The following is a 17,176-nucleotide window of genomic DNA, read 5'->3' as shown; positions in this document are numbered from 1 at the left end:
TTATTTCTATTTAATTTTAGGTAACAAATAAATTTTATGTGTGTAAAGAGATAATTATATTTTATTTACTGAGCAGGTCATGAGGAACAGTACACCTATGTTAGAAATGTGAAGAAAGAAAACAAAGTGGAAGAACTACTTGAGGCAACAAGGCAGCTTGCCCTGAAGGTCCAAGAAGAGGCCTCCAGAGATCCAGACTTCCACATCTCCAACACAGACGCCTTCATCTCCAAGTTTCAAGACTCCAGCTCAAACCTCAAGAGGAGTGCACCCACGGGGAGCAAGAGTGCCAAAAAGTTAAAAACACAAACGCACAGTGAAGATTCAATGGCAGATGAGGATGGATTGCACCCTAAGAAACAAGTACGTTAATGTCATAAGTTTTATATATTTTTTAAATAAATAGATGAAGATATTTTTAAATCCGAAAAAAATATAAAAGGGAGGTTACCTGTGACTCTCTGATTAATTTCCCTTCCCTCTATGTGAGTGTAATATTAAATGTCTTAATTACAGCGGGTTAACTCTTGCAACATGTATACTACTTCACATGTCAAGGAAAAACAACTCACAAAAAGTTAATGTTAATATGAAAACATTTTCCCCATGGAACATGTATAGTATACATGTCTCAACTGTATTTGTGGTGTTTAATAACAGTTTCTGTGCTCTTATCTTCCTAGGGCAGTGAAAGAACACTGATTATTACTGCTTTTTCTGTAAAAATGTGCCAAACCATTTTCTTATATTGAAATTATTCTACTGTAAAAGAAATTTTTTTTTCCTAATAATTCAATTTTGGCTTTTTTTTTACAGCATGGCAAGTCTCTTCAGACAGTTGGCATAGAACTAGATGTGACAGTCAAGTGTTACTACTGTGACTTCACAGCCAGCAATGTCCATGAGGTCAAGCAGCATCACAGTGTCACACACTCAGAGGAGAAGTTCCTCTGGACCGAGCTGGATCGAGGCTTCACCTGCGACAGCACAGGTGAAGCCCTACCTGACTGTGAATCTGTCCCTAGCTCCTCCCTAGATGTTGGTTACACAACTAGAATGACACTAGGCTCAGGAAACAGTCCAATGAGGTTTGCCATGCATTAGATTTTTTTTTATCTCTTAGGTCAACTTTATTGTTTTTGTTTATTACCAAATTAATTTTATAAATAAAAAAAAATTAGTGTTGTTATTATTATTATTATTTCAAACAAATGACTAGAAAAGTAATTAAGAAACTGAACAAGTATTTGAATGTTTGCATGGGTTATTAATTTCAATGCAATAATCATAATGCTGTAAAAATGTTAAATAATCATATGCTTAAAAATAGAATGTATACATTTCTTCTGTTAAATTTTTTTGGAAATTAACAGTTCAATTATTACCTTTTTAGGTTCAAATGCAAAACATGTGACTTTTCCTCCTGTGTTATACAAGCAATGAAATCACATCTGAAATCTCACCAGCCTAAAGGATTTATCTGCCCCTATTGTAGTAGATCTTTTTCTGGGAAGTAAGTAAAATAGAATAGCTTGAAACAGAAAAATATTTTTAATAAAAATTAGCCAAATCAGCACTTGTTGAAACTTGCTAGTTATGAAATAAATTTTGAAATAAATTGTAAAGATATTAAAACTTAGTACTTGATCACCTATTTTCAGAGAAAAACTGATGCGCCACCAATACTGCTTACACAAAGGACAGCAACTGTGGGTGATCCATCTGAGGAGATGTGGAGTTACTGGCTCTACAAATACTACCAAAGGGAAAGCAACTGGTGCAGTTACTAAAGCTATAGTTCCAGAAGAAATAGATAAGCCAATTGTTACAGAGATGGGACTCAAAGAGCTCTCCAGCAATGAGAAAGGTAATTTATTTTCTTTTTCATGTACTATTGTGTTATAAACTAAACATAATTATTTGCAAAAAAAAAGAACAGTAAACTAACGGGCTAAAAATGATTTCAAGAAATAAGTTTTATTATACAAGGGAAATAACCAAAATAATATTTAATTAAAAAAAAATTATAAGTTAATTTATATTTTTAAAAGTATATTTCATTAATTCACTATGGTAATTCGTTTTTCTCTCTTAACTTAACTAATTATTTTTCCATTTTACAGCTGCCAAACGAAAGAACCAGACCCCCCTCACATACCTGTGCAACGAGTGTCCCTACACCTCTGAGAGTTTGTACTACTATAGGCTACACGTAGCCCAGCAACACGAGGCGTACACGTACACATTCCACGATGCATCCATCAGCACCCCACTTCAGTGCATCCACTGCTCTTTCCGTGCTGAAACTGAGGCTGAATTTAACTCCCACATGGAAGAGCACGACAATTCCAAAAATTTCAAATGTGGGTACTGTGACTTTGTGTCTGTTGATAAGGTACCTGTTCAACAACATTTAACCTCCAAGCATCCTAAATTGAAATGTAAGATCACAGATCTAGACTACCAGTCCCAGCTTGGGAATAAACTATTTAGAGGCCAAGAAAGGAGGGAATTGCCATTGTTGTTAAATATATCTCCGCAAGTGGCATTGATCAGAATTCCTGATGAAATTATGAATGCTTATTGTAGTTTTGATGAGATGGAATATGCCGTAGGGGAAGAGGAAGATGAAGAAGAAATGTCTGATGAAGATGAAAGTAATTCCAGGACTGCTTCTTCTATGCTTGGTGTTGATCCTGAGGATGGTGCATTACTTTTTGCTGGAGAAGATTCTCACGAGATGGATGACAGCAGTCTGCATGATGATGATGATGATGTCTCGTCTGACAAGGATATAGATGATATGGAGGAGGATAGAAGCAGTACAGATCTAAACATGCTGCATGTTAATGAATCAAGTGTTGGGTCTAGGGACCAGGAGTCGTTAGGCTCTGAGATGATGATCATGCAGTTCGGAGGTGTTAATTCTGAGAATTGTGATCTGAGCGTGCAGAATAGCGGGGCATCACTTGTGCGCAGCAAGGATTCGACGCTTTTGTCTGCCCAGCAGGATGATGATCAAGTCTATGATAAAGACCAGGATGAGGCAGTTTCCGAGGAGGATGAAGAGGAAGATGATGATGATGATGTCGATGAGGTCAGCTTTGAAAATGACATCACGCTTGCGTCGCCGCTGCCGATGATATCACTGGGTGATGGTGTGGGCATGTCACCTAACAACCTCGGTGAAGACGATGAAAACAGTACGTCTTCACATGCCAACTCTAACTCTGAGATGTTACTGGATGTGTAAGGCCATTATGGCTAATCCATAAATACATAAGGGGCCAACTTGTAATTGAATGTAACAATAATTTAAAATATTGTAGAAAAAAACCTGTCGATATTATGGAGTATTTGTATGTTCAAAAAATTAATTGAATTTAAATTTAGAAAGTACCAATGCATTTGTGATTGAAGTAAAGCTAAAGATGTATTGCAAAAAACATGTAACTTAGGTCCAATGTACAGAAAGTAAAAGAACAAAATTTAAAACAATTGTAAAATAGGTGCCCATATGCTTGTAAGTAGCTGTTAAATTATTCCTGTTTCTCAATAACAATGTTATTCTTTTTTAGACTTGTTGGTTATTAGACATTTATGTGGAAAATATAGATTTCAGTTGTTTGAGGTTTTATTGTATTTCATATACCATTCCTTTATATGAATAAATATGCATTACTATTTAATAAATTTTTATATAAATAAAATGTACTTTTTTCAAGCTGGTACAAATACTCAGGATTATCTGCCCCTGGAATCATGTATTTAATAATTTATTTGTTGAATGTGAACAATTATTTGTCAATAATAGTGCATTTGTTTAAAAATGTTGCAATGGTTTACTTTAAAAAATAATTGATGAATAAAAATACTTTTGTAAACAATGTTTGTTGATTTTTTTTTATCTTTATGTAACTGCCTAAAGGTAGATTGCTAGACTACTAATAACCCAAAAGTCTCAAGTTCAATTATGTGTTCAGGTCAGTAGAATGTCTGTGAGTCCATCCAGCTCTGATGAGTACCTAACTCTCCTTAGAGAAAGTGATAGACGTCTGGGCATAGTGCTGACCACACTATCCCTACATACCCAAGGTCATAGAAACAGGTGAACTTGACTTCACTAGTCCCATGAATTGTCAGGTTCAAAAAAGGGAACTTTATTTAGCCTACCTACTTTAACATTTTTTCTTTATGCAATATTTTCCACTATGAGGCTACCAATAAATATATCTATTTAATTTTGAGATTGGAAATGTGTGTTAGCTTCAAAAACTAAATTAAAGTAATATAAAAGTTAACAGGTTAGGTTATATGCGTTTGAAGTAACTTAATGTCAACGCTGTACAACATTGTAACTACATTTGGGTGTCATCCAGGATAACACTATGGTTAGCTGGCAGAAGTGTCATACTCTGGTCAGTGGCGTAGCTAGCATTTTTGGGCCCCTGTGCAAAAAGTGTTAGGGGGCCCCTCAGAGGCGTATCGACCCTTCCCGGCAACCGGGGACAAACTTTCGATTTGCCTTGCTTATGCTAGCTTACGGTAGCTACGCCACTGACTCTGGTCAGAAGGTCACAAAAGAGATTACCTGGAAGAAACTGATTCAGAGGTCACAGAAACAGGTGAACGTGGTCTGTCCCACAGATTGCTAGAATAAAAAAGGATAACTAACTTAAACTCGCAAATAATTGTTTATATATATATAGACTATATGTGTATATACATAGGATATATATATATATATATATATATATATATATATATATATATATATATATATATATATATATATATATATATATATATATATTTATATATATATATATATATATATATATTTATATATATATATGTGTGTGTGTGTAAGTGTGTTTTACTGCAAAACATGTATGACAACAGTTTTAATGGAATACAAATCATGGTAAGCACACAGTTAAGAGAAAATCGCTTTCAATACTTTACACAAAGTTATGTTTGGGGGTGGGGAAAATGTATAAGAGTAAGCCTCCATATTGCGTATTTATGAACCAACTTCGTTTCGTTATAATCGATACCGTATATTTAACTGTAATTTAACACAAATACGGTATTAACTTATTAACGCTAGTTTCTTAATCTGTACTTAAAACCTGAGGATAATAATACAACTTTTTTTTTTTGTAAAACGTGTGCTAGAGTATATCTAGTTTGTTCAAAATATTGACATCTGCTATCTGATTACGTATCGATACACTAAAAGTTGGAATCGAAAAATACGTGTTGTCTGCTTGACCTCGTACTAAATCTATTGGTATTTCATAACCATGTTGTAACACCAGATTTTAGCTCTTGAATTCTAGAATGTAGACACTAGATCTAGATCAGTTATTAGTTGATGAATTGTATGATACAGACAACCAGACTAGATTCTATTTCAGTGTAGATTTGTTTGTTTACTGTTCTACTTTTTAAGATTAGTCTTAGAATCGCAGTGTACTACACGCACTTCTTTGGGTAGACCAACTGCAACTGTAGACTGTAGAGTGTAGAGTCTGTAGAGTAGTGTAAGTGTAGTTAAGTGTAGAGTAGTGTAGAGTCAACTGAGTGTGCGAGTGTGAGTTTCAGTAGTTTGTTTAGAGTTTAGTCTGAGTTTAGTAAGAATCTTAATTACAGTAAACTAGATCTAGTCTTGATTCTAGATCTAGATCTAGAAATCTAGTCTAGATCTAACACTCAGTTAGAGTCAGTAGAATCAAATTTTTTGTAAACGCCTAAAATCTAAAACGCCTGTCTTTTTCTTATTGAGTCAATTTTTTTGTGATAGATCTTGGAAAAATGTACCATTATCACTTGTACGAATAAACAGATAAGAATAGGTTATTTGTGTCATTTAGGAAAATTCTATCATTATTCATTATCACCGTAACAATTTAACATTAACAGTTAATTTGAGTTAAGCCTAAGCCAAGCTATTAGACTAGTGACGTAGTGTTAATTACAATAATTAGGAAAATTGTATCATATCATTATCACTTTAACTCAAGTTCAGCGTTAAAGAAACATGCATAACCTCCGGTTTTTCCATAACCACCAGAGTTACAATGCTCTACTAATTAGTACTAATTACTATTAACAGTCCTATATATATGCCCTGTTAGGGCAAGGATTAGAGTTTTAGAGTGTGTGTTATTAGAAAATATCTAGATTTGATCGTATTGCATCTCTTGTTTTTTTACTGATAGTGTGTTTTTTAACTTAAGTGAATAATACAAAATAAATATTTACAGTAAACTGGTAATTAGGCCTATAGTTTTAGATATATTTTTCATTTCCCTACAGTTGTGTTGTTATTATTTTTATTATAAACTTGATCTACACACATGAACTTTAATTCATATTACTTCACTCTGGTGAAATTTTTTCCATCACTCTCATGCTAGTTTGTATGTAGTAGCAATACATAGGCCTATTTATTTTTTCACCTGATAAGATTATCATTTTAAATGCGTATAATCAGTGACCTCAGCATTTTGATACTGGGTATAGGAGTTCAATGCTTTAACATTGCTGGTTAACATATATTGGGTAAAATATTTTTAGTTAAATGAAAGTCTTAAATTGCAACTTTGTTTTTAAACCTTGTATAATGTATTCGTGCTGGCTGTATAATAAAGTAATATATGCATTCTAAAAATAAATTATTACAGAAAATGAATGAAGCTGGTTGTAATGAATCAACACCTTTGTTGTCAGGTTCTCAAGCATCAGGTTAGTCTATTAATGAAGTTGCAGTAGTGTTTAAAAAATGTTACCATCTATGTTAAGGTAAGAGTTTCTTTCAGGTAACTTTCCCCTGGAGCATGTCCATATTCCCCCTTCCCTTATATGAGATAGAACAATAAATAAATTATATATATATATGCAATAAACCCTGGTTACGGTTGATGGAAAAAAAATGATGTCAAAAATATATACTTTAACCCTTATTATGGGTGACTTAACACAAAAAATGTTGTAGTGTAATCATATTTTAAGCACTTTAAAGTTCTTCTCTGATGAACTTTGCAGTTTACTTGAGATAAAAATCTTATTCCATTTTGTTTTATTGCTTGATTTTTAATAGATTCTTCAAAATTAAAAACAACTGATATTTTCGCTTAAATAAATCACTCCAGTAAAATTTGTGATCTGTTTCTGTTAGGTTCTAAATGTCCCTCAACAACAGAAGATGAAGTTGATGGTGGTATAATATTCAAGAGTCCTCCAATCATAAAAAGTGATGATGACAGTGGGAGCCACAGCAATGTTGAGACTGAGGCCAAGTTAAAATTTAAACAGTTATCCCACAGGAACAAAATTGTTTTGGCACTACTTAGTTTGGCCAATTTTTTTGTTGGATGTGGTTTTTCTTTGCTAGCTCCATTTTTTCCACAAGAAGTAAGTAATTGATAAACAAATTAAAATGAAATCTTCCATTTAAGGTGATGGTTTTTGTGGCATAAACACACAGTAGCCCTAGAATACATTTGGGCCTGTTGGAGTTTTTCCACAGTGTGTCAATTCATTTATGGCATAGAGTCTGATGGCCATTTATATTAGACCACAAAACCAAAAGACTCAATTAAATTATAGAATATTTCTATTTAATTAGTCATTTTAATTGTGTTTTTATTATTTTGTAATCATACTAACAGCAGTTTAGTATTTCAAAAAGGGCAAATAGTGGGGGGAGGGGGAGATGGATGTCACACTACCTACTTAATGGTGTGGACACTCAAGATCAGTATGACGACATTGTGTCAACAGTTTAGTACCTTTCTACCTTATTTTTACTGGGAACACTGTCCAATAAAAGTCTGTGGGCCATGGGGTCGTTCAAGAGACTTAAAGACTGGCCTAATATTTAAAATTGTTTATAAACTTCTGTTTTACCATACTATATTATGTGACTTAGACATTATCAGATTACTACATTATGGATAAGGTAATATTAATCATTTCTCAGTGGAAAAAAATAAAATATTTACACATTATTCTTTATTAATTTTTATTAAATTTTGTTTTGTATCCAGGCAGAGAAGAAAGGAGTGTCTACAACAGTCATTGGGCTCATATTCAGCATGTTTCAGCTAGTCATCTTTGTCTCTTCACCTGTATATGGAAACTTTGTATGTAAAGTTTTTTTCCGTTTACCTCCAACAGTTATTAATAATAATGTCCATTACATTTTGCTAGTTCCTCTCTGTAAAGAAACACTAGTCTTATTAGCAACAGTTTAGCTACATGTTATTACCCCTCTTTGCCAAATTTAAGCCCACTGCATTAAAATTTGTTTAAACTCAGTTTTAATTAATTTTAATTTAAAATTTTGTTTTCGCTGACTTCAATTTAAAAATAATTTTTTCAGCTAACAAGGTTAGGACCAAAGTTTTTATTTGTTTCTGGAATCTTAGTAGGAGGAACATGTGCCATTTTATTTGGGTAGGTTTTTCTTTTCATATTAAATAAACTTTGTGTATTCTTGTTTTTGAAAAGTTTTAAAAATTTTAAAATTGTTGTTACAAAAGCTAAAAGCAGTTTATCAAGTAAAAAAAAAATTCTTTTAAAATACATTGATTTTCCAGTTATTTACAATGCCAGCTAAGAATAGGCTGTTTGCTTATTATTGTAAAGAAACAGTTTTAAAATTGTGAAAACATCTGCTTGATGTCTGACATTAATTTATTAATTGCTTGATGTCTGACATTAATTTATTAAGTGCTTGATGTCTGACATTAATTTATTAAGTGCTTGATGTCTGACATTAATTTATTAAGTGCTTGATGTCTGACATTAATTTATTAAGTGCTTGATGTCTGACATTAATTTATTACTTGATGTCTGACATTAATTTATTAATTGCTTGATGTCTGACATTAATTTATTAAGTGCTTGAAGTCGGACATTAATTTATTAAGTGCTTGATGTCTGACATTAATTTATTAAGTGCTTGATGTCTGACATTAATTTATTAATTGCTTGATGTCTGACATTAATTTATTAATTGCTTGATGTCTGACATTAATTTATTAATTGCTTGATGTCTGACATTAATTTATTAATTGCTTGATGTCTGACATTAATTTATTAATTGCTTGATGTCTGACCTTAATTTATTAATTGCTTGATGTCTGACATTAATTTATTAATTGCTTGATGTTGTTTCAGCACACTCCACTGGTGCCCCTCAGGTTTACCTTTCATCATCATTTGCTTTGCCTGCCGAAGTGTTGAAGCCTTGGGGCTGTCTGCCTTCATCACTTCCTCATTTGCAATAATCTCAAACGAATTCCCCAATCACGTGGCCACAGTTTTTGTAAGTGTTTTACTTGATATGACTATGTCATGTAATCAGAAAATCCTTTAACATTCAATGTTTTGTCTCTACGTAAGTCTGTGAATAAAAAATAACTTGATAACACGTTTTTAAAAATTAGATTATTGGTTAAAGTCTAACTTTAAAGTGATATTTAAAACCTCCAGGAGTTAAAAAAAATCTCCATACAGTAATTATTACATTGATTTTGTATTGTGTGTGTTTAAGGGCCTGCTAGAGACTGCAAGTGGTATTGGCCTGATGGCTGGGCCAGCTTTAGGAGGTGTTCTATATGAGGTTTGTTATGTACCAAGAGTATAGCTCACATATCATTTAAATAGCTAAACAGGATATATATGCCTGGTATACAACTGATCAGGGTTCGTACGCAGTCTGGAAAGTCTGGAAAAAGTCTTGAATTTAGAAAAGTGAATTTAAGACTTAAAAAAGTCTGGAAAATCGCTAGTTTTTGGGCTGTATTTTTTAAAAGTCTGGAAAAAGTCTGGAATCTAGTTTTAGAAACAAAACTTCGTAGTCCATATTTTCCATATCAAAAATTGCTATTTTTAAGTGAATTTACTCCAATTTTTTCCCCCCGCGCTTATGCTCAGTTACTACGTCATTGGGAGAAGAGGGGAAGGGAGGGAAGAGATATTTTGTGGCGCGACTGACCCCGTGTAAATGTGTTACAAGTACTTAAAATTGTCATTTAATGAAAGAATGTCGCCCTCAGAATTGTTAGGCTCTCGATTTTACCCGCTATTTTTTCATCGTTTGAGTTTGCTTGTAGGCAGTCATAACAAAAATTATGGGGGAGATGTGTGAGTGGTAGTTTTTAGATATAATTTATCAGTCTGTAAGGCGTCATCCATTTATGACTTACAACAATTTTTCGGATTTTAGACCCCCCCCCCCCCCCCTCCCCCTTTCCCCACTCCCCCCTTCCCCCCGCCCTCTGTCCACACGCGTTCACTTACTTTAGATTAATATTAGCATTTATAAGATGAATAAGTCGCAAGGCCTCCTTTGGTTCATAGCTGTATTTCTGTTTGCTTCAGCTTACCAAAGAGGTACTATTTTTTATTTAGGAGTCGTCCATAAATGACGTCACACTCCGGAAAGTCGGGAGGAGGGTTTTATAAAGTGTGACGACCTGCTCTTGCAATAATGTTAGGGCAGATATAAATACCGTGTTTTGTTTACATGCTGTGATGGTTTTTAAAACACCAGCACAGTCGTCTTAATTTTACTTTCTACTCGCAAGATACAAAAAAAAAAAAATGTGGACGTCATAAATGGATGACCCCTTTAATTTTAATCCACCTTCCATTAAACTGTTTTTGAAATCTTTGCAAATGCTGACGATTAAAGTTAGACTACCCCGCCCCTCCTTGTAACATCGGTCACTTGTGTGAACTCACCGTGACCCCAAGTGGGTAGTTGGTACTGCTTGGTAAGGAGGGTGGGAGAGGGGTATAAGTCACAGCACAGTTCATGTTATGACGTATTAAACAGGCATACTGAAGTCTAGACTACTATGACCTCACAGTGACCCCTTCACCGTGTTGTGTGTGTCTGTGGGGGGGGGGGGGGGGGATACCGGCAATTTTTTTTTATTGCAGACCCGTTTCTCAGCTATTACTATAAGCACAAACAGTGAATGATGTGGGTTTTTTTTTTTTGCTCCACATTTTTTTACAAGTAGCCTAAGGCTACTTAACAAGAGCAGACCTAAATTAATACATTACATTATTATTCTTTAGAGTAATTAATTATCACTATCCAATACCATTTTAATGATAGTTTAATTGAAAACATAAGCAATTAGATCATTAACAGATTACATTGGAAACTATATAGTTGCATCATTTTAATCAATTATTTTAATTGTTAAAATTTTAGGTAGGGTGAAATAGGCAAACTTAGAAAAAATGATTTTCTGTCAATTTGGCTAGAGAAAGTTCAATATGAATATAGCTCAATTGCCTAAAATAAATGTCAATTTAGTATAAGTAATTATAAAGACAGTACAAATAGTGCATTATTTAAAAAAATTATTCGCTAACACATTATCTGTCTAAAGTCTGGAATTTTTCCAAAAAAGTCTGGAAAATGTCTGGAAAAAGTCTGGAATTTTATTTTCAAAAAGCAGTACGAACCCTGACTGATAGTTTATAAATTAGATTTTTCTTTCCATTATTCACGTGTTTTCCAATCAATAACCTACTGTAAAATTACAGCTAATATTTTTCTAGTTAAAAATAAATAATAATTATTTTATGATTACCAAACAAAGTTCAAAACAAGAATCTATTGTTTTATGTCAACAGGCTGGAGGATTTGGGTTACCATTTTATGTGATAGGATCATTAATCTTAATTACTGGAGCTGTGATATATTTCTTCTTGCCAGAGTATACAGGTAAGAAACCTTTCAATGTACAAATAATTATAGTAATCTCCATGTACTGGAATTGTGTTGATCAATAATAAGGGAGTTGACAAGATGAAGTCCTATGGAGAGGCCTAATGTTTCAGACACAAAGGAATGATAAATCCCATTTATAAATTAAGTAACTGTAAAGTAACCTTTGGAACCTGATAATCCAAGTAGTAGATCTCACCTGTTTCAGTGACCTCGGCATATGACAAGATACCCAGCCACTTTTACTTCCCTTAGCATGATTCAGGTACCCATCAGACCTGGGTGGTTAAAATAAGTAGCAGTGAAATTGGGCCTTGTTCATCAAACAATACTTCATTGGCTCCTTTTCTGTTATGTAGCAAACTAAAAAGGTTTAAACATACACAGATTTGTGATTTTAAAAAAGTGTATTTGTAATTATTCCCTAACCATCTGCCTGTATATGTTTGTTGATTATCTACATATAAGTGTTAAAGTTAGTCATTCACTTGTTGGAATACCAACCAACATTATTAACAGGAAATAATTGTTAAGTGAAAAATAATTTTTTTAATTAGAAATAAAGCATCAGAGACAGTCAAAAGTGATCTACTTATTGAAAAGCCCTATGATATGGTTTGCCTCCATGAGCATGATAGCTGGTGGTATTGGCATTGTGTTTCTAGATCCAACTTTTGCTGACCATTTGCAACAGGTAGGCCATTACAACAGTTTGTGGTACTAACAAAAAACATCTTAATACAGCAATTATCTATGGTAAACCTCATTACTATGTTAGATTATCAACATTGTTTAGGGCTAAAGTTAGTCTTTGGGTGTGTTCTTTGTTTTTTTTAGCTATATCTGCTGCCATACAAATGATAAATCTAATTATTGTTGTAGTACTAACACTTTTTTTTTCTACAAACTGTTACACTTGGTTGAATTAGTTTTTATTGTAAAAAGGGTACACTAAACAAATTGCATGCCTAAAAATTACCTTTTTTTTTCAGTTTGATTTATCAACAGTTCTAATTGGGCTGATTTTTGTCATAGCTCCTGGCTTGTATGGAATCCTGTCTCCACTTTGGGGATACATCAGTGATACAACAGTATGTATACAGATATATTTACAATTTCAAATTTACATCATGATGTATTAACGAAAATTATTTTTGTATGGCTTGAGTTGTAAATCTCTATATCCAACACAATTTTGAAATCACTTTGTGTCAATGAAGTGTCAATATTATGTAAAATGTCTGTAAGCATAAATAATCAGTTTTTTTAAAAACATAAGCAAGTAATGATACTTATAATTGGCCAATTATTTACATGAGAAGTTAACTCCTTGTTATTACTCCGCAGAAATTAGATGGCCCTCTGATAATTCTGGGGAACTTCATGTGTGGAGTTGGGTTTTTATTTATAGGACCCAGCCCTTTTATTACATTTTTGCCATCGTAAGTTTTTTATTTAGTTCTTTGTTAAGGAAAATCCACCAAAATATCATGTGATTTATAAATTTATAAATCATTAAATCATCTTCATTTATTCAGAATTTGTAATTAGCAATCAGTTCACATCCATCAGAGTACCTGGTAGTTTACTATTTTACTACTGCCCGTTTAGAAATTTAAATTACATTAATAAAAGAGGCTTACCCTTTAGGTAGAGTTGGTTACTCTCCCCACCACCAATGTGTTTAAATAATGTTCTGTTTTTAGTGAGTTTATATTGAAAATTTAAATGTCAAAACTATTTAACCATATATTTTCATTGTATTTGTAGCAAACTGTGGATAATTATTATAGGCCTCATCCTGGTGGGATCTTTTTTTGGCACTATAGTTGTACCTGCCATGAAGTGTTTGCTTACAGGAGCCATGTAAGTATTTGCTTTAATGAGCCATATAAGTGGTTGCTTACAGTAACCACGTAAGTGTTTGTTTACAGGAGCCATGTAAGCATTTTGTGTGTCAGAGGAATCCTATGTTTAGTTGCTTAATTCTGTGTAAACAACTTTTTTAGTAAAATATATGAAGTACTTGATAATGTATATTATTTGTTCTATATAAGAATTGTTTAAAATGGAATTAAAAACATGGTAAATTATTTCTTGCAGTGAAATTGGATTTGAAAATAATTTAGATACTTACGGCATCGTTGCTGGACTGTTTAATGCTGTTTTCTCTATAGGGTAAGTTTACTAGATGGTATTTTTACACTTGATGTTTTCGTTATAAATTTGAACATTCACTGAGTATTCTCTTTCAAAAACCATAATTTTAAAATTAATATTTTTACAATATTTTTAGAGCTTTTACTGGACCAATGATGGCTGGAGCCTTAGTTGATAAAATTGGGTTTAATTACGGCACAACTGTTGTCAGTGGGATCAACTTTTTTGTGGTGAGTACCTTCTTACTGTGGATTTAGATACGGTGTAGGGGTTAGCAGTGTCGGGTTGGTAAAACTCATGGTTGCTGAACCAATAAGTCCAGAATTCAAGCCCCTGGGCAGATGAGGCTCAATGGCTTGGGTCAGCAACCCATCTAGGAGAGAAAACTCCAAAATGAAACAGCTGCCACCTTTTAGTTTGTTTTTGGTTGGAAAAAGGCTATGACTGAAATTGGAGTCAATGGCCTTTATGGCGCTTAATAAGTTGACACCTAACACTTAATTATGTTGGAGGAAATCTCATCCAAGATTACAATTAAGAACAAAGAATAAGAAGATGTGGTGTATGCTGTAATATGTTTATTTACACAGTTATTAAATATTATTCCCATTTTATTATTCTCATACAGATATTTCAGATGTATGTTATTCTTTTTGACAATTTCTAAAGAATGAAACTAAAATTTCAGATGCTAAGCTGTAGTGCATATTTTTTGATACGCCGACTAACAAGGAAAGCATATAAAAAAGACTTGTGTGTTCGCTACAACAGCACTGTTTCTGAAAATCAACTGAACAGAGAAAGTTTACTGGAGTCCAGGGAGCTGGACTTGAATAAGGAAACAAATCAGCAGACAAAAGCTCATAGTAGGTTATTTGTTAATTATTATAACTGTTATAACTGAGTCCAACCCCCCTCGTCCCACCGCTTGAACCTCTCACTGCAGTCATCACCATCATATACCAGCCATACTGATGACTCGTTTTGTAACAATAACCTATTATGCCAAAATTAGAAGCATATTTTGTTTAGTAAATACCTGCTACAGTGAAGTTGATAATGCATCATTTTTAATTAGTAGATATTTAGATCTAATCATGATTTAGGATTTAGTTTATTGCCTGATAATTTGAACTGTTATTTTTGAGAAAATCTGGACACACAGGGTTTTAAATTACTGAAGGGTTATGGACACCTATTTGGCAGACAGAACATCCTGTAGACTTGAGACATACTCATTAATGGCTTTATAGACCAATAAACTTATAGATAACTGTTCAAAAGATATCTTACTGTAGACTTTATGTAGAGCAGTTGATGGTTAAAAAAATAAGTATACTTATATGGACTTAACTTTACCTAGAGTTGATTAAAAAAAACCATTTATTGTCTCATTCATAGGTCAACATGCAAATGGACAGGTGTTTGAAAGACAGACCTCTGCCCATGTATGATGACTGTTTAGAACCTTCTGCCCATAGTACAATTTTTTGTATATAAGGATGTATGTCTAGGAGATTCAAGGTAATCATGTTGATCAACAATCATATTCTGTGACTTGTTCGCAAGCATACAGATGTATCAATAAACCTATGATTAGCAGGGTTGTGGGTTCTAATATTTCTTCCAACCTTAAAGTCCATAGGGGGCAAATAGAGTTTTTATTTAATTATGACTAATTAATCAATGGTTAATCTATTTCTATAAATCACAATAAAAGTATTTTTACTGCTTTAATCCGGATAAACATTCAGTAATTGTTTATTTTGTTTTTTTCCATACAGGTTAGTCAGTGAGGGAGTACATAATTGACCAGTTCTAGAGCACAAACATGTCATAGAATCAGCACAATCTGTTTTAACTTTAGTGTAGTTTTATATCGAGTAAATTAGGCACAATCAGTAATAACATTAATGTTGTGGTAATACATGGTTTAAAATTCAGGCACAATTTGTGATAAGATTATGTTGTGGCATTATAAGGGTTAAAAATCTGGCACAATTTTTTATAACATTAATGTTGTGGCAATATGAGGGTTAAATTATGCACAATCAGTGTTAACTATTGTTGTAGTGTTACTAGGGTTAATGAAATATGATATTAACATTTATAATCATGAAAATCATGTTTTCAAACACTTTGATTGCTCAAATATTTCAAGTAAACTATCTTTGTACATGCCAATGCTTTAAAGATTTTTTCTACATAATTAATGGCTAAAATTATTTTTGTTAACTTACATGTCATATACTTGCTTATATTGTTTTCTACTCAAAATTGTTTTATATATAAAAATGTGATGAGATTTGTATACTGATAATTTATTTATACATTATATGTTAAATTTTAGAAAAATTTATCTTCTAATTAAAAAAACCAACCAATATTAACAACTCTGTTATTTGATTAACATTGTTTTGTTTTAATTATGTTGACTGTAATAAAATAATACAGCAATTGAAAACTTTGTTTTGTATTTGTATAAGAATTAATTGCAAAAAAACTAAATTAAAATGCTGTAGATTAAAAATGAACAAAATGTGTATTACATTATAGGCTTGGAATATATAATTTTAAGAAAACAGTAAAGCTTGTTAAATCAAAGTGATTTGAATAATAAATTGTATTTTAGGTAAAATATCAATATACATTTTACATAGCTCTTATGAGTTTAAAAGAAAGAATGTGTAGACTAATTATAAATATATTATTTCTATCTTTCTGAGAAGCATGGAATGGAGTGGTTGAAGAAATAGAATCTGTCTGTAGTCCACCCAGGTCTGAAAGGTACAGTATCTGACTTAGGAAAGTAAAGGTGGCTGGGCACAGTGCTGACCACACCTTCCATTCATATTCAGAGGTTATAGTAACAGGTGAAGTTCATCCTCCCTAATGGACCTCCAGGCTCTGTATTTCAAAATGAATTTTAAATATTTTTTTACATCATAGCGAAGCACTATCTTACCAACCAGAGCAGAGGCTACTTTAAGGCGTACTATATTAATATAGCCTTACTGAATCGAGCTCTTGAACCAAATATATTTTAGTGTTAGCATTTTAAGATTGTGTCTAGTTTAGTAAGATAAAGGGGCTAAAGATTAATTATTGCTATTTGATTATGTAGTTACAAGTAAGGGAAAAAAAGGGACTAAAATCAAATAAAGTTTTAAAGTGTACGCTGTTAGTGTTGGTATCGATACACCTAGAATCATAAAACGTGTAGTCTGCTTGACCTGGGATCGGTATTGCATAATC

At 32.7% G+C, this 17,176-nt stretch overlaps 2 protein-coding genes across 4 annotated transcripts in view; both read left to right on the top strand.

Annotated features, from left to right (window-relative positions):
• Window positions 1-3,866, top strand: part of LOC131940282 (uncharacterized) — a 33,439-nt gene extending 29,573 nt beyond the window's left edge. Inside the window, exons 5-9 of the mRNA XM_059298924.1 lie at window positions 77-363; window positions 817-1,088; window positions 1,394-1,513; window positions 1,662-1,867; window positions 2,124-3,866. Of these exons, the coding sequence (XP_059154907.1) occupies window positions 77-363; window positions 817-1,088; window positions 1,394-1,513; window positions 1,662-1,867; window positions 2,124-3,253 (2,015 nt within the window). The 3' untranslated portion in view covers window positions 3,254-3,866. The remainder of the gene's footprint in view (window positions 1-76; window positions 364-816; window positions 1,089-1,393; window positions 1,514-1,661; window positions 1,868-2,123) is intronic.
• A 1,431-nt stretch (window positions 3,867-5,297) lies between these two features.
• On the top strand, window positions 5,298-16,361 carry LOC131940285 (MFS-type transporter SLC18B1). Of its 3 annotated transcripts, none has more exons than XM_059298930.1 (17): window positions 5,298-5,546; window positions 6,690-6,750; window positions 7,184-7,419; window positions 8,055-8,150; window positions 8,390-8,463; window positions 9,190-9,337; window positions 9,566-9,634; window positions 11,668-11,758; window positions 12,319-12,455; window positions 12,754-12,852; window positions 13,109-13,203; window positions 13,532-13,627; window positions 13,865-13,939; window positions 14,058-14,151; window positions 14,610-14,787; window positions 15,323-15,445; window positions 15,706-16,361. In XM_059298930.1, exons 2-16 carry the CDS (start codon window positions 6,693-6,695, stop codon window positions 15,373-15,375), a joined length of 1,599 nt encoding a protein of 532 aa, XP_059154913.1. In that variant the 5' UTR covers window positions 5,298-5,546; window positions 6,690-6,692; the 3' UTR covers window positions 15,376-15,445; window positions 15,706-16,361. The 3 variants fall into 3 exon arrangements, with proteins under 3 accessions (XP_059154913.1, XP_059154912.1, XP_059154911.1); XM_059298929.1 differs by lacking the exon at window positions 5,298-5,546 and adding an exon at window positions 5,578-5,596; XM_059298928.1 differs by lacking the exon at window positions 5,298-5,546 and having other exon boundaries at window positions 6,310-6,750.
• Window positions 16,362-17,176: the final 815 nt, after the last annotated feature.

The sequence above is a fragment of the Physella acuta genome, unplaced genomic scaffold (genome assembly GCF_028476545.2).
Source record: "Physella acuta isolate Inbredline_101_S28 unplaced genomic scaffold, ASM2847654v3 ptg000315l, whole genome shotgun sequence".
Classification (NCBI taxonomy): Eukaryota; Metazoa; Mollusca; class Gastropoda; family Physidae; genus Physella; species Physella acuta.
This window is presented reverse-complemented; position numbering and strand designations above follow the sequence as displayed.